This window comes from Brassica rapa, chromosome A09 (assembly GCF_000309985.2).
Source record: "Brassica rapa cultivar Chiifu-401-42 chromosome A09, CAAS_Brap_v3.01, whole genome shotgun sequence".
NCBI classification, from domain to species: domain Eukaryota; kingdom Viridiplantae; phylum Streptophyta; class Magnoliopsida; order Brassicales; family Brassicaceae; genus Brassica; species Brassica rapa.
Genome location: NC_024803.2, coordinates 961,831 through 980,288, shown reverse-complemented (window position 1 = coordinate 980,288; position 18,458 = coordinate 961,831). Strand labels below are relative to the sequence as shown.

Here is an 18,458-nt window from a genome sequence, read left to right as displayed (position 1 = left end):
GGTTAATTGAGTTCTATTCATGTAAAATTTGATAGAAGTATAGAACAATGGTATACAGTATGTTTATTCCTGGTTTTGGTTAAGATTTTTGGTATTTTCTTTTATTACAGTAACCAACACAAAACCAAATATAACCTCTTTTTGTAGTAGAAAACTTTTTAGTCTAGTGATGTGTTTAAGTGTTCGTTAATATTTACATAATTCATAAAAATATAAATATAAGAAATTTTTGACATGATGCAAAGAAAACTTTCAAATACTAATTTTGTAGTGTGATTTAGTGCGGTCATGTGGAGTTTATAGAACTTTTAAGCTTGGGTTCTCCTAACATATTAGACTTGTTTATTATGAAATTATCTGTGTAATAGTTTTCCTAACTTATAATAAAAAATAAGTTTGGTTTGAAAATATTTTAAATTTGTCATTCAATCTCTTGTATCAGAAAAATATTTTGAAGTCATTTTTAATGGGCTAATAATGCAAGGAAAGTATGAACAAATGTATAAAGAATGATAACCAAAGATGTTTAGCAGATGGATTTTTTCAAAGGAAACTCTTTCTTTTGTTGACAAATCTTCAGAAAATTACAAACAAAAGTAAAACAAATTGGTAGCCACAGCCTATCAGATGCCCTTGAGCTGTCCTAAAAGACCAGTCAAGCTCGACCATTTCTCAAATGCACTAGCCGATGACACGAACGCGAGCTTAGATGACTCTAGATCGTTCTTGTTCACTGCGTAACCAAGTTTCAAGAACATCTTTAATATGATTTTAAACGGATAATATTCGATTCCTGTATATGATGAAGTAAAAGAAGAAGAATAAGAACGAACCTGATGTAACAAGAGAAGCTAAAGATGAATTAAACGTTTCCACCTCTGTATTCTCTTCTGGACTTGCACTCAACTGTAATAAGAACACAACATTAAGTAACCAAACCATTAAACAAAGTCTTAACTTATACTAATATGGACCTTTGTGAAAGCAAAGTTAGCTGTCTTGACCCATTCGGTATCACTGCCATTCCCCAAAACCAAACCTGCAGCTGGTAGATCATTGTTCTCAATGGCTTGTCCTACTTTGCTTAAATTGTAAACAAGATCCTGCAAATACCCTGCAACAACACACACACTAGATGCTTTTAGGTGAATAAACCAATTAATAACAATGAAGTAGCTTCAAAGTTTGTAATTTTCTTCTACACATAACCCAAAACTAAAAATTGCAATTTTCAAATTTTTTTTTGCAATTTCTTATCAACAAAAAGACAGAACATAACAAGAACCTAGTTTTGTTTTGTCCAAAAAAAAAAAAAAAAGAACCTAGTTTTGCAATACAACACACACAATGAATTATTATATTTTTGGGTAAAATGTTAAATCATTTGCAATTTTCTTATCAACACATAGACACAACATAACAAGAACCAAGTTTTGCAATACACACTCAGACAAAGATTTTGAAAGAAGTACCCTTTTCTTTAACAGCAGAGTTAAGAACAGCTTGTCTCTCGATCCTCTTTTTCCGATCTTGCTTCACTTTCTCCAGAAGCTCCTCATCGTCGTCAGCTTCGAGAATCGCTGCATTCGCGTCGCGGCTTCTCCTGTCGTTATTACCAACGAGACCAACCGCGAGAAATGTGCTCATGAAACCAAGAGACAGCTCTCGTCTGTTCCACGACAGAGACGGTGTCTGGTTCTTGATGTTTCCTGAGCATGCGATTTGGTTGTTCTTGGAAGAAGTTGATGAAGAGAGAGTGGAGGAGAGGAATGTGTTTAGGGCTGAAGAACAAAGGAGTGACTTCGCCATTGTTCCTTGTCCTCTTCAAATTTTTTACTTAGCATTGGTTTATGGTTTTAGATGATGATAAGGTCTCTGTAGCTAGACTTGTTGCGTTGTATTGTTTTCCTCCAATCATTCACTCTCACCTAGGCATTGAGTTCGGTTTATACGGTTAATTTGGTTAGGATGATTCGGGTTTTTGTTAATTGGGAAATTGGTTGGTTCGGTTTTCTAACACTATCCCAAATTAAACCAAAGATTTTAATTTTTAATTATATTATAGTTTAACGCAGCGTTTGAATTTATTAAAATGAAAATGTTAACTAAACAGGTAAGATTGTTAAAAACTATAGTCCTTCAATAGTATTTTACTATTTGTGTATTTGAAAATATTATCTTTTAAAAATATTCATTACAGGTAATCTTTTAAATCTAGTTTTTGATTAATTATTTTAAAACTAACTAAGTGATAATATTTTTCAGTATCTTTGTTAATAAAAATATGTACATTTTAAATTTAATATTTTAAATTTAAACCTAAACTTTTTAAGCCTAAAAACTTTATCGATCTAACAAACACTAAAGATAATTAATTAATTTTGTTTTTTAAAATATGTTAAAATATCAAAATATTAAAAATATTTTAACTAAACATATAATCATGAGGTTTTAAAATATCAAGTTAAAATCTAGGTAAATAATTAAGAAACGTAACTGTAACTATGCAACAAGTAATATGAAAAGGTTAATTATAGAAAGATATTAAAGACGGCATAGAACGGGCATAAAAGTAAATAACGTTGAAAGGTTTCCATACATGAAAAACCTCAAAACGCTGACGGAAATGTATTAAATAAACATTTCTTTAGAAAATTAAATAACACTTTATATAAACGATTAAATCTACGACCTGAAAAATAATAGAGAGAAGAGAAGAGAAGGAGCTCGCTTGTTCCCTTCCGGAGATTATTTCTATTCTTCGTTTCAAAGGTCTCTCTCCACCTCTTCCTCCTCCTCCTCTCCATCGTACGCTTTTTGATTCTCTATTGATCGCTAAATCTCTCTCGATCCTTTTGAATCGTGAATCGTCAAGGTTTTTTTCGAATCGCGGGTCCGATTAGGGTTTAAAAGATCTCGCGCTTGTTCTCATCAATCGTCTTGTTGATTTCTCGTCTATTGACCTAGTTTCTAGAGTTTGTGTTAGGGATCGGTGATTGCTAGGGTTCCGTCGGTCTATCTTGATTGCGTTTGTACTGTTTCAATATCTCGATTGTTGATTCTTGAGCATTTCGTGGATCAGCGTAGTTTTAATTCCAATTTTTCCCTACATTTTGTTGATTTTATTGTTATTGGATGAGTTTCAGGGGAGATTTGAGATTCTTTATCTTTCAAAATGGAGCGGAAGACGATTGATTTGGACCAAGGATGGGACTATATGCAGACTGGTATCACTAAGCTGAAACGGATTCTTGAGGGGCTGCCTGAGCCGCAGTTTGACTCTGAGCAGTACATGATGCTCTATACGTAGGTGTTCTCATACAGCTGTTTGTTTGTAACTGGTGATAATAATTGAGGATTTGATGTGATTCTCAGGACTATCTACAACATGTGCACTCAGAAACCGCCTCATGATTACTCACAGCAGCTTTATGACAAGTATCGTGAAGCTTTTGAGGAGTATATTCACTCAACTGTGAGTCTTCAACTGTTGTGCATTGATTCTTAAGTTGATCAAGCGGTTTGATTATTTTTCTCTCTTGTTTACTGTGATTTAGGTTTTGCCTGCTCTAAGGGAGAAGCATGATGAGTACATGCTGAGGGAGCTGGTGAAAAGATGGTCTAACCATAAAGTTATGGTTCGATGGCTATCCCGCTTCTTCTACTATCTTGACCGTTACTTCATTGCTCGGAGGTCACTTCCACCGCTGAATGAAGTTGGCCTGACTTGCTTTCGTGACCTGGTTTGGCATTCTTTCTTATGATTTATGGCTTTCCATTGCATCAGGAATGTTTTAACTCTTGATCTATTCTGTTGTTTCAGGTTTATAACGAGTTGCATTCCAAGGTCAAAGATGCTGTAATAGCACTTGTAAGTTTGGCATCTATGATGTACATTTACCCTCCATCTTCCTGTATTTCCTTATTCAAGGTCTCACATGGTCTGTTTGTATGTCAGGTTGATAAAGAACGGGAGGGTGAGCAGATTGACAGGGCTCTATTGAAAAACGTATTAGACATTTATGTAGAGATTGGAATGGGACAGATGGAAAGATACGAGGAGGATTTTGAAAGCTTCATGCTTTTAGATTCAGCATCTTACTATTCTCGCAAGGCATCAAGCTGGATCCAAGAAGATTCTTGCCCTGATTACATGCTGAAGGTATGACTCGTCGTATCATTTTCTAGACTGTGTTTTCATACCAAATTTGTAAACTGCATTTGTTGACGCGTGTACTTTCTTGTTGCAGTCTGAAGAATGTCTTAAGAAGGAGAGGGAGAGAGTGGCTCACTACCTTCATTCAAGCAGCGAGCCAAAGCTGGTTGAGGTTAGTTATTTTACATTACGCGTAGTAGTCTTTATACATGTACTTACACGAGCAATGATTTTGCATCTTTATTTGTGGAGACATACTTTTCAAACTCTCTGTTTTCAGACAAGCATGCATTATTTATATTGAGTGGTATCTGTTTGACCTCTATATTTATCTTTTGTATGCAGAAAGTACAACACGAGTTGTTGGTAGTGTATGCAAATCAGCTTCTAGAAAAAGAGCACTCAGGGTGCCGTGCATTGCTGAGAGATGACAAGGTGGAGCAACTTTCTCTTTGTTTTTATTGTTAATTAGTTACTCTTTCTATTTATGTATTTGATTAATTATTTGTATACTTTTAGGTTGATGATCTCTCCAGGATGTACAGGCTTTATCATAAAATTGTGAAAGGTTTGGAACCTGTGGCAAACATATTTAAGCAGGTACGTATCTTTATTACTTTGGTCTTTTCTTCCTGGTCCATTTACACTCTTAAGTACTGTTCGACACTAGCTCTTAACTTGTAATTTGCTTACAGCATGTCACAGCAGAGGGTAACGCACTTGTCCAACAGGCCGAAGACACGGCCACTAATCATGCTGCAAATACTGCTAGCGTGCAGGAACAGGTAAAAACAGTGTCAAATGATTCTACTAGTAAGATGATGTGGTATTTAGTAATTTACTTTTTCTTTCATTGCTTTCAGGTTCTTATCAGAAAAGTTATTGAACTACATGATAAATACATGGTCTATGTTGTTGAGTGTTTCCAGAACCACACCCTCTTCCACAAGGTTTGATGTGCTTTCTGCGTTCTCGACATGCGTCTATCTTATTGCATGCATATATCTGTTTTTCAACTTAAGTTTCTTAAAACCTATTGTAGGCATTGAAAGAGGCATTTGAGATATTCTGTAACAAAACAGTCGCTGGTAGTTCTAGTGCTGAATTGCTTGCAACATTTTGCGACAATATTCTCAAGAAGGGGGGAAGTGAAAAGCTGAGCGATGAAGCTATTGAAGATACCCTTGAGAAGGTTGGTCTTTTTGTCAGACTGTTTGCTTTATTCATTTTTCAGTTTCTCCTGAAATCAATTTTTAATTTTATTATTTTGTTACAGGTGGTCAAATTGCTTGCTTATATAAGTGACAAGGATCTTTTCGCCGAGTTCTACAGGTTTATATCCCTCTCTAATCTTTCCTTATCCATGGTTCCAGTTTAGCTTCTTTTTGTTTATCAATAAATATTTTTTTTGTGCTAGCTCTTTGTTAAGATCCCTTCCAATAATATAATACGGGAATGACAAGAATTGGATAACGGGTTGCAAGCTGAATTGTTTATGGCTGTTTTGCAGGAAGAAGCTGGCCCGTAGGCTCTTATTTGATCGCAGTGCTAATGATGATCATGAGAGAAGTATCCTGACAAAGCTCAAGCAACAATGTGGTGGGCAGTTCACTTCGAAGATGGAGGGCATGGTTAGTTTGAGTGTTCCTATGTTTATTGTCTCAAAGTGGTGGTTGCTTTGATAATTTATACTTTCTATATATTTGATATGTTGGTTACAGGTGACGGATTTGACATTGGCAAGGGAAAACCAAAACAGCTTTGAGGAGTATCTTGGCAATAACCCCGCTGCAAACCCCGGGATTGATTTGACCGTAACTGTTCTTACCACTGGGTTTTGGCCAAGTTACAAATCATTTGACATAAATCTACCCGCTGAAATGGTAAATCTATATCGAATATTTGTATATGCTGCCTTAAAGAAAAAGTTTTGCTTCCAGATGAAGCTAAACCCATCAATTTATTTGTTTCAGGTCAAGTGTGTTGAAGTCTTCAAAGGATTTTATGAAACAAAGACAAAACATAGGAAACTCACATGGATCTACTCACTAGGAACTTGCCACCTCAATGGGAAGTTTGATACCAAGCCCATTGAGTTAGTTGTGTCTACTTACCAGGTATAAACTTGTTTCTTAACAGCTGTTGTTGTATTGGATCCTTTAATTTTAAATGGTCATTGATACCAGTTTTCTAAATTTTGTTTTACCTTCAGGCTGCTGTGCTTCTGCTGTTCAACACAACAGACAAATTGAGCTACACTGATATCCTAACTCAGCTGAACCTGAGCCACGAAGATCTAGTGAGGTTGCTTCATTCCCTGTCATGTGCTCGATACAAGATTCTTCTCAAGGAGCCAAGCACAAAGACTGTTTCCCAGTCTGATTCTTTTGAATTCAACTCCAAATTCACCGACAGAATGCGGAGAATAAAGGTCTGTAACAGATTAGCACACAAAATTTCACGTGTTCAATAGTAATATCTTAGATTATTAACTTTTCGTGGTGTTGCATGGCAGATCCCTCTCCCACCTGTTGATGAAAGGAAAAAAGTTGTGGAAGACGTGGACAAAGACAGACGCTATGCGATTGATGCTGCCATTGTGAGGATCATGAAGAGCAGGAAAGTATTGGGACATCAACAACTTGTTTCTGAATGCGTTGAGCAACTTAGCCGAATGTTCAAGGTAAGTTCTATATATATTAGAGATAGTTTGTTTGGCGATGAGTTTTTGTGGAACTTAGTTTGGATATGTGATTTTTTGCAGCCTGATATCAAAGCGATCAAGAAGCGCATGGAGGATTTGATAACGAGGGATTATCTGGAGAGGGACAAGGAGAATCCTAACATGTTTAGGTACTTGGCTTAGGGGCAAATACATCTATGGAGGTGGCTGGGCTTGATGAAAGATTGGTAATGAATGGGAAGCATCTGCTGCTGTCTCTGCTTGTACATTATGAGAATCCCATTTGCTACCCTGGAAAACTATTTATCGCTTTGTTTTCAATTTTTTCCTTTGGTCGTGTTTTTGTTTCCTTGGGATGCAAATTACCTTTTGGGGGTTATGTTTCTTGGATATTGAAGGAGATTGCATAATGAATTAATCTCTGCTTTTAATCATGTGCTTCCTGTTTATAATTTTAATCAATAGCATACTTTGTGTTTATTCTCATCTATAAAAATACTAAACGTTAGTAATAGTATGAAGTTGAAAAGCAAATTGACATACGTGTTAACCTTAAAGCGAACTGAAGATGTTTGATACTCGACCAGTTTAAAACTCAATCTATGTATTACGAAATGGTGTAAATGTACAAGACAAAGAATTGTGAAAATGGGCCTATAAACCCTTTAAATGATAATTGGGCTTAAATGGAAAGGCCCAAAAGCCTGTGGTCAATGTTGCGCCAGGTAGGGGAATGATAGTGAGCGATACCGAGTCTAGCCTTCTCTGCTTCGTCTTCCTCCTTAGATCAAAAAAGCTCTTCGTGCAAAATCTTCGAAAATGTTGGGTAGGCTCGCTGCGAAGCGTCTTCTGGAGATCCGTCAAGTTTTCCGTCAACCACCCTCTCAGGTAAGCTCTCAAATTTCCTTGATTGATCTCCGGCATTTCTCGATCTCATGCTAGTTTATACTGTTACAGGCGTCTCGTAGCTTTTCAACAGCCTTAAACTACGTGAGTGCTTCGTTCATCTCTATTCTTCTGATTCTTCTAATTTGAAATTAAATGTAATCTGATTTTTGTTGATTCGATTACTTTATAGCACCTGGATTCTCCTGATAACAAACCGGATCTTCCATGGGAGTTTTCAGAGGCCAACAAATCTAAGGTGAGTCACTGAATCAATCCCTTCTTCTTGATCTGACAATGACGAAAACAATTTACAATGTGTTTGAACGAATTGGGGATTTATCCAATACGGATTCGAATTTCGTCTTTCTGTAATATAGATTGTCACCTTTGTTACCTAATTTTTTGATGTGTAAGGTGTTAACTGTTAAGTTACAGTACATTATGTGGAAACCTTTAGCTCTAGGTTCCCTACAGAGTAGAAAGAGTTTAAGGAATGGTTTGTTTGATCCTGTGAGTTAGCATTTTCCTAGAATTGGAGTTCCTGATGCTTTCTGATTGCATTCTTTGAATTCGCTATTTAGGAACTGATATAAGGGAGAAAGACTGTGGACTATTAGTAAACTGGCTTTATGGAGTAGGAATAGTAGTTTGTCTTGTGCATTTTGGTTCCCGTTTACTGCTTCTGTCTTGTCTAGTTCCCATGCATGTCGTTCTGATAGTTTGTTTAATCTCTCTAGGTTAAGGAGATACTCTCTTACTACCCATCAAACTACAAGCAGTCTGCTGTGATTCCTCTTCTTGATCTTGCCCAACAACAGCATGGAGGCTGGCTCCCTGTTTCTGCAATGAATGCGGTACTTCTTTTGTTTTAAAGTATTTTTCAGCTGTACTCATAATGAAAAGACTGTGAAGTTGATGTTTTTAAGATTCGGAAGTTGTCAGGCTCTTTTAGCTGTTGATATGATTTTACCAACCTAGCAATATAACAAAAATTTTGCAGGTTGCAAAAGTTATAGAAGTTGCTCCTATCCGTGTTTATGAGGTTGCAACCTTCTACTCAATGTTCAACAGGGCAAAGGTACTTACTACTAAGTCAAGTCTCTCTACTGTACTCACCAAAATACACATCGAACACTCATTCTTCATTTGTGCTCTTACAGGTCGGAAAGTACCACCTGCTAGTTTGTGGCACAACACCTTGCATGATCCGTGGTTCACGAGATATCGAATCAGCTTTGCTTGACCATTTGGGAGTGAAGCGCGGTGGTAAAAAGCTCTATAACCAACCTTTCATAAACAAAATCATACAGGTTGCTCAGTCATAATGATATCTGGCTTTAATCATGTATATTGCAGAAGTCACAAAGGATGGTTTGTTCTCTGTTGGAGAGATGGAATGCATGGTATGTATTTCATATCACCTTGATAAGTACCAAAGGAAGATACAGTACAGTTCTCATGTAATTGGTTTTGCTGACAGGGATGCTGTGTGAATGCGCCCATGATCACTGTGGCAGATTATTCCAATGGATCAGAAGGATATACCTACAACTACTTCGTATGTCAAATCTCATCACACAACTTTTCTTTTCTCCCGCATTGTTTTCCTTAGAAAGAGTAAAATCGAACTTAACACTTGTCTTATTGCTGCAATACACAGGAAGACGTTACACCTGAGAAGGTTGTAGAGATCGTTGAAAAGCTGAGAAAAGGAGAAAAGCCACCGGTAAGACATTATATAAACCCATGACTTATGGATACATTCCTGATGTTAATTTCGTACTACTATCCAGTCTTTTAACGGTCTAAGGGTTGCCTATCCGGTCTTGGTTCAGTTCTAATTTGGTTTTGTTTAGCAAAAAATGTCAATGTGGAACTCAAAATCCAAATCCAAATCCAAATCCAGCTTCTAATAACGTATGTAATCTTTTGTATCAGCATGGAACTCAAAACCCGAAGAGGATCAAGTGCGGACCTGAAGGTGGAAACAAGACACTGCTAGGCGAACCAAAGCCACCACAATTCCGTGATCTTGACGCTTGCTAAGTTAAGTTCTTTAAGCCGCCGGTTCAAATAATGCAAAAGGCTATAGTGATGTTTGAAGCCTATAGCTTGAGATTTGAGTTTGCATACTCTTTGTAGTCTTCTTGATTTGAAATTTTAGACCCCATTTTAAAACGAATGGCCAAAAGAATCTCCTTTTGTTATCATCTCACTTCCAAGACTTTTGTGAAATTGATGTAATAAAGGCTTTTGTTACAAACTGTTGATTTGTTTTGGGACGTTATCTCTACGTCGTAACAAAAGACGCTTAAATAGAGAAGACTAACAACATCATTTGGTTATTTATACCACTCCAAATCATACAATAAATAATAATACAACGGTTAAAATATTCAAATACTTTATTTTTCTTCAGGTCCCACACACTCACTACTACTACTACTAAAATACCCCTTCCTCAACCTCCCACTAAAGTCAGGAAAACATAAAGTTGCTTTCATCAAAGTCCACCTAAAATGATAGCAAATCATATTTAATCAAGTGAGCTTTTTGACAAATCCTCCCTTCTACTGCAAATCCTATTGATTCCATCTCCAAAGCATTTTTCTTATTACCTTTCAATCAAACCAAACAAGTGACTGTCAGGGAAATGAAACAGCAAGACAACAGAGCCCTTATCAGTAGTAGAAAGCAAAAAAGCCATGTTGGATTGCTGTACAAACCCTCACATGCACTAAAAAATCCTAAGGTGGAGGAGGATTAGTCTCAGGCTTAACCACAGAAGATGTATCTGGAGGCTGAGAATGGTAAATAGCCATAGCTAATGAGATTGGCATCATACAAAGCGCCTTAGATTGAAGAAGCTGCATCGCTGCTCCAACATTCTCTTCCATCAGTTTAGCCACTTGACGTTCTGTGCCATCGTTAGACCATTTCTCCCACGCGGGTTGTGGTGCCCTTCCACCTTCACCAGATTCATCCTAACAACAACCAGTTTAAGTCAAAATCCATTTACTAAAGTTTTGATATTTTCTTTTTAAAAAGTTGACTTTTCTCTTACCTCAACTGATGATGACAAAGGCATATCAGTAACAAGTGGAGCAACTGCACCGGCTCCACCAAGACGACTCATGCTCAAAACCTACCAAAAGTTGACCATAGAGAAATATAAATCATCATTCAAAGAGATAAGCTTTAGCCCATGAAAACAAAAACTCAATAAAAGATTTTAAAAAAAACTATGTTATCAGAAAGCCATCATTGCAGTGTCTCTATTATCTATTTAAAGTAAAGATAGTAAAGAAAGACATCCTTTTTAGCTTGATAACAGAAGCTTTAAGCAACCTACTGCATTTTGATATTAAGAAGCGTTTGATCTAAGAGATTTATATTATAATCAGAGCATGATGATTATACTTGGATGTTTTAATATGGTATTTTAATCCTTAACCATGATTAGCCTTCTCTACATGACAAAACAAAAAGTGAAAAGAGACTTAAGTGCCAAAGAAAACAAAGACTTGTTTATTCTTTGCCTTATTAAAAAATCAATCTAACCAAGATTGAAATTAGGTTGAAGAGTAGGTAAAGGTAGGACCATAATTAAAGACCAAAAAATCCATTTGTAGAATTTAAAACATCACTCAATAACTTCAAAAACATGATTTTCAGATCTAACACAAACAACTAGTTCAAGATTGGTTATAAATATAATAAACATACTAGATATGTTACCTTAACTTGGAGCCTGAGAAACTTTACATAGTCCACAATCTCATCAATCATAGCAGCTCTATCTGTCTGCAAATAAAAATGAAATGTTAAATACTAAAATGTTTCAAAACCTTGAAGAACTCTAGATAAAAAGACACACCAACCTTGTTAACAGTAGGTACAAGCTCTTGCAACGCCCTGATCCGTTCAGCTATTCTTTCTCTACGAAGCTGTTAACAAAGCTCAAACCTTTCAGCTTATCTTCACATAAAGATAACATTTTTTGTAACGAAGTAAAAAACTTTACCCTTTCAGCTATGCTATGTGGGTCAGTAGCCTGACCACGCCTAGCTCGAACCCTAGGACGGATCGAAGTAGGCTGATGCGGCGCCGCTGGTGCTGGCTGTTGTTGCATTGGCTGCCCATGAAAAACCTAACAACAACAACACAAAACATGTAAGAACCGACCAAAGACACAAACCCTTTAGACAAGAACCAGTTCCATGAGCTGTAATAAGCTTACAGGTTTCATGACATCATCAGAGAAACGTTTTTTTTTCATAACAGTTAAAGACAACACAAAACATGTAAGAACGGATGAAAGACACAAAACCATTTAGGACAAGAACTGTTAGCTTACAGGTTTCATGACGTCATCAGAGAAACGTTTCCCAGTTCCAAGACTACCACCTTCGGGTCTAAGAAAGCCTTGTCCTTTGCCTTGTTCAAGACTCAACCCCAGAGGAAACATCTGGTTGTGAAACCCACTTCCTCCTCCTAGCCCACCCATGTGGCCTCCTTCCTCGCCTGAGCCCAGCTGGAGCATCATCGGCGGTGCTCCTCCTCCTCCTCCTCCGCCTAACCCACCGTCGGATGAAGAGGCTGAGAAGTTGGGGAGGCCGAGGATTTGCTCGAAGAAGTCATCGGAAGGTGTTTGGTCGGAAAGATTCTCATGAGGGTTGTTGTTGTTACTAGCCATTAGGGACGAGTCACGGTGAGTTAAGAGTAGCGAGTTATGACCTTTGTAAGAGGAAACCTACATGAGAGTGGTACAAGAGGAAAGGTTACTTTGTTTGGTTAATTGATGCTTTTGAAAAATTGATGCTTTTGAAATGAATGAGGAGGAAGCAGACAGAGAAGAAGAAAGGTGTAAACTTTATGCTCTGTTTATTAAAAAAATTTATCTTTTTTAGTAAAGGTCCTTGCTTTTTGAGGTTATTTCAGTTTTGCCATTGTTGTTCTTTACCTTCTAGAAACTTAATAAGTGGGTTTGTTATTGTAATGGGCTTTCTCAAATTTTTCTTCTGAACTTGGGCCATTTTGTCATTAATTAGTGTGCTACTTTTTCAAATCTGTTATTCAGTTATGATAGTATGTTTCTTAACATTGTTACCAAAAAAAAAATAATAATAAAATAAGAAAAAAATTATACTGAACTTAACATTTTCAAGATATCACACATCCGAGTGGTTAAAATAAGGTTTTGATTAGCTGACTAGAGTCTTGTGGTGAGTTTTGTAATCAGCACATGAGTCACAGACTCACAGACAGCGACCTCTCTGGCAAGTGGAATGAAGCTACCAGCATATCCAGGCCGTGTTAATTGCGATATATAATGAAAAAATATATAATTTTAATTAATCTTAAACAAATCACTAATATCCATTTTTAAAAGAAACATATCATTCGGTTTCTAGAGAATGTGTGTGTTTTGATCAGAACAGGTCTTTTAATTAGTTGACTAGATTTTGACCCGTGCAACCGCACGGGTGTTTGTTTTCACTTTTCTATACATAAATTATTGTTTTAGAACATAAGTGGTACTTAAATATTTATCAAAAAAAAAATTGAAAAAGGGGGGGGGGGTATACTTAAATATTTATATAACTATTTCAAATACAATAATTTTATAATTTACATGTTATAATTAATTAATTGTTTAAACCTTATGTATTTGCCACTTCTTATTATATACTTATCTTATTATATTTGCATTTAGTTATTAAACAAATTAATATATTCATGAGAAAATATATTTAAAAAATATTTTATATTTAATTTATGCTAAATTCTGACCCGTATTTCAAAACTGGATTTCTTTTTACCAATATTTTTATGCTTATTCATTTTAGATAATTTATTATTGTATATATAAAAGTGTAAGATATGTTAATTTTTAGACATGTATTATATAGTTTGTTAATTTTAAGTCGTTCTATCATCATATTATATTTTAAATAAATAGTTTATATTTATGAAAATAAAATTTATAAATTTATCAATTGAATATAATTTTATCATATTTATTTTAGTATAATAATTATATTTTAACATGATCATGACTATAAAAGTAGATAAAATAGGATATAATTTATTTATTTTCATTTCTAAACGATAACTTAAAATACATTAAGTTATTGCTTAAATATTACACAGATTTATTAGAATTTTTAAAATATAATATATAAATATATATTATATTTAAAATGAAAATATATTATGATTAAATTAGTTACAAAGATTTTATATTATTAACTTTAAAGAAATACATGTTAATTTTTATACATGTATTATATAGTTTGATAATGTTAACCCATCTTACCAACATATTAGATTTTATTTTTGAACATAAATATTTCATAGTTACGAAAAATAAAATATATAAATATATAAATTTAATACAATTTTATTATATTTAGCTCAATATAAAATTTTAATTTAATATGATTGATTATGATTATATAATAACTAAAATATTATAGATTTTTTTTTTTATTTTATATAACTGAATATATTAATGTATAATAATATTTTAAACTAATTTTGAAATTAGTGAAAATATTTAAATATAATTTCAAAAATGAAGATCTTGTAAAAATCTTTTTAAACAGATTTGTTAGAATTTTAAAATAAATATATTTATATTTAAAATGAAAAGATATCAAAAGATACTATGATTAAAATATTTTAAAAATTATATTTATTATTAGTCTGAATTAAAATATAGTATGAATTTCTATGAATATGTCTATTAGGTCCATTTAAAAGAAAATCACACATGAATCAAGGTTGTGACTTCTGTTTTAATATATAAGATGTTTTTCCTTATCGACTAAAACTCAATTGGTTAATTGATTCACGTGTGTAAATCCATAACAGTTCTGAGTAGTTAAAATAAGGGATTGATTATCTGACAAGTCTTGTGACGAGTTTGTAATCAGCACATGAGTCAGACAGTGACCTCTCTGACAAGTGGAATCTATTACTAGGACCATGTTAAATACGATGAAATATTAAATTTAAATTTAATCCTAAACATATCATTAATGTCCATTTAAAATAATAAATTCACAAGTTGTAGTATCATTAGTTTTTTTAGAACGTACAGACCTCTCAGTTAGTTGACTAACGTGTCTGTGAATACAACATAGAATATTAACGAATATATAACGTATAAAATGTGGAAAACTGGAAAGTTTAAACGCGTTTCCTAATTTCCCGCAAAGCTTTGTTTAAGCTAATTACTGAATTAGGAATAAGTTACCATTTACCACCATGAAGGTAAATATTTTAATTACCATAAACATTTATTTATATCATGCCTAGACAATAAATCAGCAAACACACATCTCTCACACTCAATTAATCAATCGTCTCTTCTTCTTCCTCCCTCCACACGTAGAGAGAGGAAGAGAGACACCAAGACTGTTCCTTTGTCTTGTTCCCAGATCGAACTTCCATTCTCAAAATTCTCTTCCCTTTTCTGGAAATTAAAGAAAAAAACAATCTGAGAAATGGGTGGTCACGGAGAAGGAGTGTCGCTTGAATTCACTCCGACGTGGGTCGTCGCCGGAGTTTGTACCATCATCGTCGCGATCTCTCTGGCCGTGGAGCGTCTGCTCCACCATTTCGGTACTGTTCTCAAGAAGAAGAAGCAGAAACCCCTTTACGAAGCCCTTCAAAAGGTTAAAGAAGGTACTAAAAATCCAATCTTTACTTCTTCTCTGTGATTGGTTCTTTTGAGGAACAGTGATTTCATAATGACAGAGTTGATGTACTTTTAGTGTGGACACTAAATTGTCTGAAAAAGCAGCTTAGTGTCTTAAAAAGTATAAATCTTTACTATTTAATTTTTTGTCTTTGGCTCATGTTCTGCAGAGCTGATGTTGTTAAGGTTCATGTCTTTTAGGAAACAGTGATTCATAGTGGCAGAGTTGATGTACTTTTAGTGTGTGGAGAATAAATTGTCTGATAAATTGCCGAAGCTAGTTTAGTAAACTTTTAAATTAGGTAATTTTGTTTGAGTCGGCTTGTAATTAGATCATTATTCCTGTTCCCAGGTTGATTATATAATAATATAATTTCTTTTAAAGTATAAATCTTTACCACTCATATATTGTTTTTTTTTTTATCGGTGTTGCTTTGGCTTATATTTTTACAGAGCTGATGTTGTTAGGCTTCATATCTTTGTTACTGACTGTAACACAAGGGTTCATCTCCAAGTTCTGTGTGAAAGAGGATGTGCTAATGCATATGCTTCCATGTTCAAAACACGAAGCTGAATCTAGTAAACAACATAAGAACGCAACGGTCACAGAACACTTTCAGTCCTTTCTCCCAATTGTTGGAACCACTAGGCGTTTACTAGCTGAACACGCTGCTGCTGAAGCTGGTTACTGTGGCCAAAAGGTAGATTCAAAATACGTTTTCATACTCATTATGATAATCTTGCTAATTCTTTTTTTTTTTTTTTTTTTTAGGATAAAATACCGTTGCTATCGCTTGAGGCGTTGCACCATCTACACATCTTCATCTTTGTCCTTGCCATTTCCCATGTGACTTTCTGTGCTCTCACCGTGGTTTTTGGAAGCACAAGGGTGAGCTTAAACCGAATAGTTTTGTGTTAATTTAATGTGAATATCTCTCAGGTGTGTGCTGATTTGATTGTATTCATGTTTTCTATGTTAAATGCAGATCCACCAGTGGAAGAAGTGGGAGGATGCGCTTGCAGACGAGAATTTTGACACAGAAGCATGTACTTAATTACTTGTTTGAGTGAAAATGTAATTTTCTTTTGTGTGCTAACTGTTTCTTTTGCAGCTCTTAAGAAGAAAAGAAAGGTCACTCATGTCCACCAACATGCTTTTATCAAAGAGCATTTTCTCGGCATTGGTAAAGATTCATTCTTCCTAGGATGGACGGTATGTTTATTATTTATATAAAAGTACAAAGCTTGTTGTCTCCTTTGGAACTACACAGATCTTGAGTTTATGTTTTGTTTTTAAACATTACAGCAATCATTTTTCAAACAGTTCTATGGTTCTGTGACCAAAGCAGACTACGTGACTCTACGCCTTGGTTTCATTATGGTAAAGTCTGTTTAACATAAGTTTAATTTGATTATTTTAGAGTAATATATGTTTGGTATGTACAGACTCATTGTAAAGGAAACCCAAAGCTTAACTTCCACAAGTACATGATGAGAGCTCTTGAGGATGATTTCAAACAAGTTGTTGGTATTAGTTGGTATCTTTGGATCTTCGTCGTCATCTTCTTGCTGCTTAATGTTAATGGTAATGCTTCTTCAAAAAATTAAATTAAAAATAAGATATTTTGCGTTTTATATTGAAGCTACGTTTCTGTGTCTTGCAGGATGGCACACATACTTCTGGATAGCATTCATTCCCTTCATTGTGAGTCAATTTATTTGTTTTTTCCCATTTTGTTTTCTTGAAACGTGCTGAATCTTCTTTCTTTGAAAAAATTGAAGCTGCTTCTTGCTGTGGGAACAAAGTTGGAGCATGTGATATCACAGTTGGCTCACGAGGTTGCGGAGAAACATATAGCCATTGAAGGAGACTTAGTGGTGAAACCGTCAGATGAGCATTTCTGGTTCAGCAAACCTCAAGTTGTTCTCTTCTTGATTCATTTCATCCTCTTCCAGAATGCTTTCGAGATTGCCTTCTTCTTTTGGATTTGGGTAAGTCAAGACTAATGATGAGAACAAAACTCACCTTAAAATGGTTTAAGACTAATATAAAGTGTGTGTTTGTAGGTTACATATGGATTTGACTCGTGCATTATGGGACAAGTGAGATACATTGTTCCACGATTGGTAATAGGGTAAGCCAAAAGATTTGATTTTGTTTTGCTTTTCTCATACCATGTACTAATATCTTTCTTCTTCTCTCTATAGAGTTTTCATTCAAGTGCTTTGTAGTTACAGTACACTGCCTCTTTACGCCCTTGTCTCACAGGTAAAAAGGCTACAGAGTCTTTTGGTTTGGTTGTTTTCTAATTCTGTCTCAGAAAAACTGATCCTGTTCTTATGTAACAACAGATGGGAAGTAACTTCAAGAAAGCGATATTTGAGGAGAATGTGCAGGTTGGTCTTGTTGGTTGGGCACAGAAAGTGAAGAACAAGAGAGAGCTAAAAGCTGCTGCTGCTGCTAGTAATGGGAACGAAGGAAGCTCTCAGGCTGCTCCTCCTCATAATCCTGATTCTGGTTCTTCTGCTCCTGCTCCTGGAGCTGGTGCAGGTTTTGCAGGAATCCAGCTCAGCAGGTTAAGAAACAACGCAGGGGAGACACAAGATGAGATTACACCTGCTGCTCATAACAACAATTGAGTGAAGAAATCTTATCTTCCTTGAGATGCTCATCGTCAGATTTTAGCTTCCATATCTGGTTTTATTGCTATTCATAAGCTTATAGTGACTTGATTTTATTTTATCTTTTTGTTAACACGTTTACAGCCTTTCTTGTTGCATAAGAGTTTGGGGTTGGGATCTGCTTGTGTATATATAAACTATAGTGGTTTGTCTGCACTTCGCGCGGTTTATTTGCGCGGTTTGTTCGGATTAAAATTTATGATTTTGTTGGATAATTTTCATTGTCAATAGAATAGAGCTTTTAATATGGTTGTATTCTATGTGTTTGGCATGCTAGTGTAAAGTTTTATGTAATGGGTATAACATAGTAAATGTTTTGGCTTAGGGTTGTCTTTAAGGTAATA

At 35.1% G+C, this 18,458-nt stretch overlaps 5 protein-coding genes across 8 annotated transcripts; 3 read left to right on the top strand and 2 right to left on the bottom strand.

The window, feature by feature from the left end:
• Window positions 1-478: 478 nt before the first annotated feature.
• LOC103836735 (thylakoid lumenal 16.5 kDa protein, chloroplastic) lies at window positions 479-1,892 on the bottom strand. The gene is made up of 4 exons (XM_009113028.1): window positions 1,473-1,892; window positions 975-1,114; window positions 834-906; window positions 479-733 (listed from the first exon to the last, which is right to left on the bottom strand). The coding sequence occupies exons 1-4, from the start codon at window positions 1,807-1,809 to the stop codon at window positions 624-626; spliced, it is 660 nt and encodes a 219-aa protein (XP_009111276.1). The 5' UTR covers window positions 1,810-1,892; the 3' UTR covers window positions 479-623.
• A 700-nt stretch (window positions 1,893-2,592) lies between these two features.
• On the top strand, window positions 2,593-7,317 carry LOC103836734 (cullin-1). 2 transcript variants are annotated; one of them, XM_009113025.3, is made up of 19 exons: window positions 2,593-2,772; window positions 3,147-3,306; window positions 3,376-3,475; window positions 3,558-3,743; window positions 3,824-3,871; window positions 3,959-4,162; window positions 4,251-4,328; window positions 4,502-4,591; window positions 4,676-4,756; window positions 4,852-4,941; window positions 5,020-5,106; window positions 5,199-5,348; window positions 5,433-5,488; window positions 5,667-5,787; window positions 5,878-6,039; window positions 6,130-6,273; window positions 6,369-6,587; window positions 6,672-6,839; window positions 6,921-7,317. In XM_009113025.3, the coding sequence occupies exons 2-19, from the start codon at window positions 3,176-3,178 to the stop codon at window positions 7,020-7,022; spliced, it is 2,217 nt and encodes a 738-aa protein (XP_009111273.1). In that variant the 5' UTR covers window positions 2,593-2,772; window positions 3,147-3,175; the 3' UTR covers window positions 7,023-7,317. The 2 variants fall into 2 exon arrangements, with proteins under 2 accessions (XP_009111273.1, XP_009111274.1); XM_009113026.3 differs by having other exon boundaries at window positions 2,659-2,808.
• Window positions 6,655-10,014, top strand: LOC103836732 (NADH dehydrogenase [ubiquinone] flavoprotein 2, mitochondrial). Of its 2 annotated transcripts, XM_033278686.1 has the most exons (11): window positions 6,655-6,659; window positions 7,636-7,727; window positions 7,797-7,829; window positions 7,918-7,983; window positions 8,465-8,581; window positions 8,728-8,805; window positions 8,888-8,993; window positions 9,084-9,130; window positions 9,208-9,285; window positions 9,388-9,453; window positions 9,666-10,014. In XM_033278686.1, exons 2-11 carry the CDS (start codon window positions 7,659-7,661, stop codon window positions 9,771-9,773), a joined length of 768 nt encoding a protein of 255 aa, XP_033134577.1. In that variant the 5' UTR covers window positions 6,655-6,659; window positions 7,636-7,658; the 3' UTR covers window positions 9,774-10,014. The 2 variants fall into 2 exon arrangements, with proteins under 2 accessions (XP_033134577.1, XP_009111271.1); XM_009113023.3 differs by lacking the exon at window positions 6,655-6,659 and having other exon boundaries at window positions 7,555-7,727.
• A 34-nt stretch (window positions 10,015-10,048) lies between these two features.
• On the bottom strand, window positions 10,049-12,592 carry LOC103836733 (transcription factor UNE12). Of its 2 annotated transcripts, XM_033278684.1 has the most exons (7): window positions 12,085-12,592; window positions 11,752-11,877; window positions 11,609-11,674; window positions 11,466-11,531; window positions 10,792-10,872; window positions 10,460-10,711; window positions 10,049-10,345 (listed from the first exon to the last, which is right to left on the bottom strand). In XM_033278684.1, the coding sequence occupies exons 1-6, from the start codon at window positions 12,421-12,423 to the stop codon at window positions 10,475-10,477; spliced, it is 915 nt and encodes a 304-aa protein (XP_033134575.1). In that variant the 5' UTR covers window positions 12,424-12,592; the 3' UTR covers window positions 10,049-10,345; window positions 10,460-10,474. The 2 variants fall into 2 exon arrangements, with proteins under 2 accessions (XP_033134575.1, XP_009111272.2); XM_009113024.3 differs by having other exon boundaries at window positions 10,051-10,711; window positions 12,085-12,591.
• A 2,465-nt stretch (window positions 12,593-15,057) lies between these two features.
• On the top strand, window positions 15,058-18,361 carry LOC103836730 (MLO-like protein 1). Its single transcript, XM_009113022.3, has 12 exons — window positions 15,058-15,419; window positions 15,886-16,133; window positions 16,205-16,321; window positions 16,419-16,479; window positions 16,545-16,645; window positions 16,739-16,813; window positions 16,879-17,017; window positions 17,097-17,137; window positions 17,215-17,424; window positions 17,500-17,567; window positions 17,641-17,701; window positions 17,785-18,361. The coding sequence occupies exons 1-12, from the start codon at window positions 15,239-15,241 to the stop codon at window positions 18,070-18,072; spliced, it is 1,590 nt and encodes a 529-aa protein (XP_009111270.1). The 5' UTR covers window positions 15,058-15,238; the 3' UTR covers window positions 18,073-18,361.
• The last annotated feature ends 97 nt before the right edge of the window (window positions 18,362-18,458 follow it).

What these genes read in the sequence shown, in the direction of transcription:
- LOC103836735 (XM_009113028.1), bottom strand. Translation starts at nt 1,809, where the DNA reads ATGGCGAAGTCACTCCTTTGTTCTTCAGCCCTAAACACATTCCTCTCC. An exon ending in CTCTGCTGTTAAAGAAAAGG is followed by an intron (nt 1,115 to 1,472) that starts GTACTTCTTTCA and finishes GTGTTGTTGCAG; the next exon opens with GGTATTTGCAGGATCTTGTT. An exon ending in CTAACTTTGCTTTCACAAAG is followed by an intron (nt 907 to 974) that starts GTCCATATTAGT and finishes TTCTTATTACAG; the next exon opens with TTGAGTGCAAGTCCAGAAGA.
- LOC103836734 (XM_009113025.3), top strand. Translation starts at nt 3,176, where the DNA reads ATGGAGCGGAAGACGATTGATTTGGACCAAGGATGGGACTATATGCAG. An exon ending in CAGTACATGATGCTCTATAC is followed by an intron (nt 3,307 to 3,375) that starts GTAGGTGTTCTC and finishes TGTGATTCTCAG; the next exon opens with GACTATCTACAACATGTGCA. An exon ending in TGACTTGCTTTCGTGACCTG is followed by an intron (nt 3,744 to 3,823) that starts GTTTGGCATTCT and finishes CTGTTGTTTCAG; the next exon opens with GTTTATAACGAGTTGCATTC.
- LOC103836732 (XM_033278686.1), top strand. Translation starts at nt 7,659, where the DNA reads ATGTTGGGTAGGCTCGCTGCGAAGCGTCTTCTGGAGATCCGTCAAGTT. An exon ending in CAATGTTCAACAGGGCAAAG is followed by an intron (nt 8,806 to 8,887) that starts GTACTTACTACT and finishes GTGCTCTTACAG; the next exon opens with GTCGGAAAGTACCACCTGCT. An exon ending in TTGGAGAGATGGAATGCATG is followed by an intron (nt 9,131 to 9,207) that starts GTATGTATTTCA and finishes TTTTGCTGACAG; the next exon opens with GGATGCTGTGTGAATGCGCC.
- LOC103836733 (XM_033278684.1), bottom strand. Translation starts at nt 12,423, where the DNA reads ATGGCTAGTAACAACAACAACCCTCATGAGAATCTTTCCGACCAAACA. An exon ending in TTGTACCTACTGTTAACAAG is followed by an intron (nt 11,532 to 11,608) that starts GTTGGTGTGTCT and finishes TTTTATTTGCAG; the next exon opens with ACAGATAGAGCTGCTATGAT. An exon ending in CTTTGTCATCATCAGTTGAG is followed by an intron (nt 10,712 to 10,791) that starts GTAAGAGAAAAG and finishes GGTTGTTGTTAG; the next exon opens with GATGAATCTGGTGAAGGTGG.
- LOC103836730 (XM_009113022.3), top strand. Translation starts at nt 15,239, where the DNA reads ATGGGTGGTCACGGAGAAGGAGTGTCGCTTGAATTCACTCCGACGTGG. An exon ending in CATTCTTCCTAGGATGGACG is followed by an intron (nt 16,646 to 16,738) that starts GTATGTTTATTA and finishes TAAACATTACAG; the next exon opens with CAATCATTTTTCAAACAGTT. An exon ending in TTTACGCCCTTGTCTCACAG is followed by an intron (nt 17,702 to 17,784) that starts GTAAAAAGGCTA and finishes ATGTAACAACAG; the next exon opens with ATGGGAAGTAACTTCAAGAA.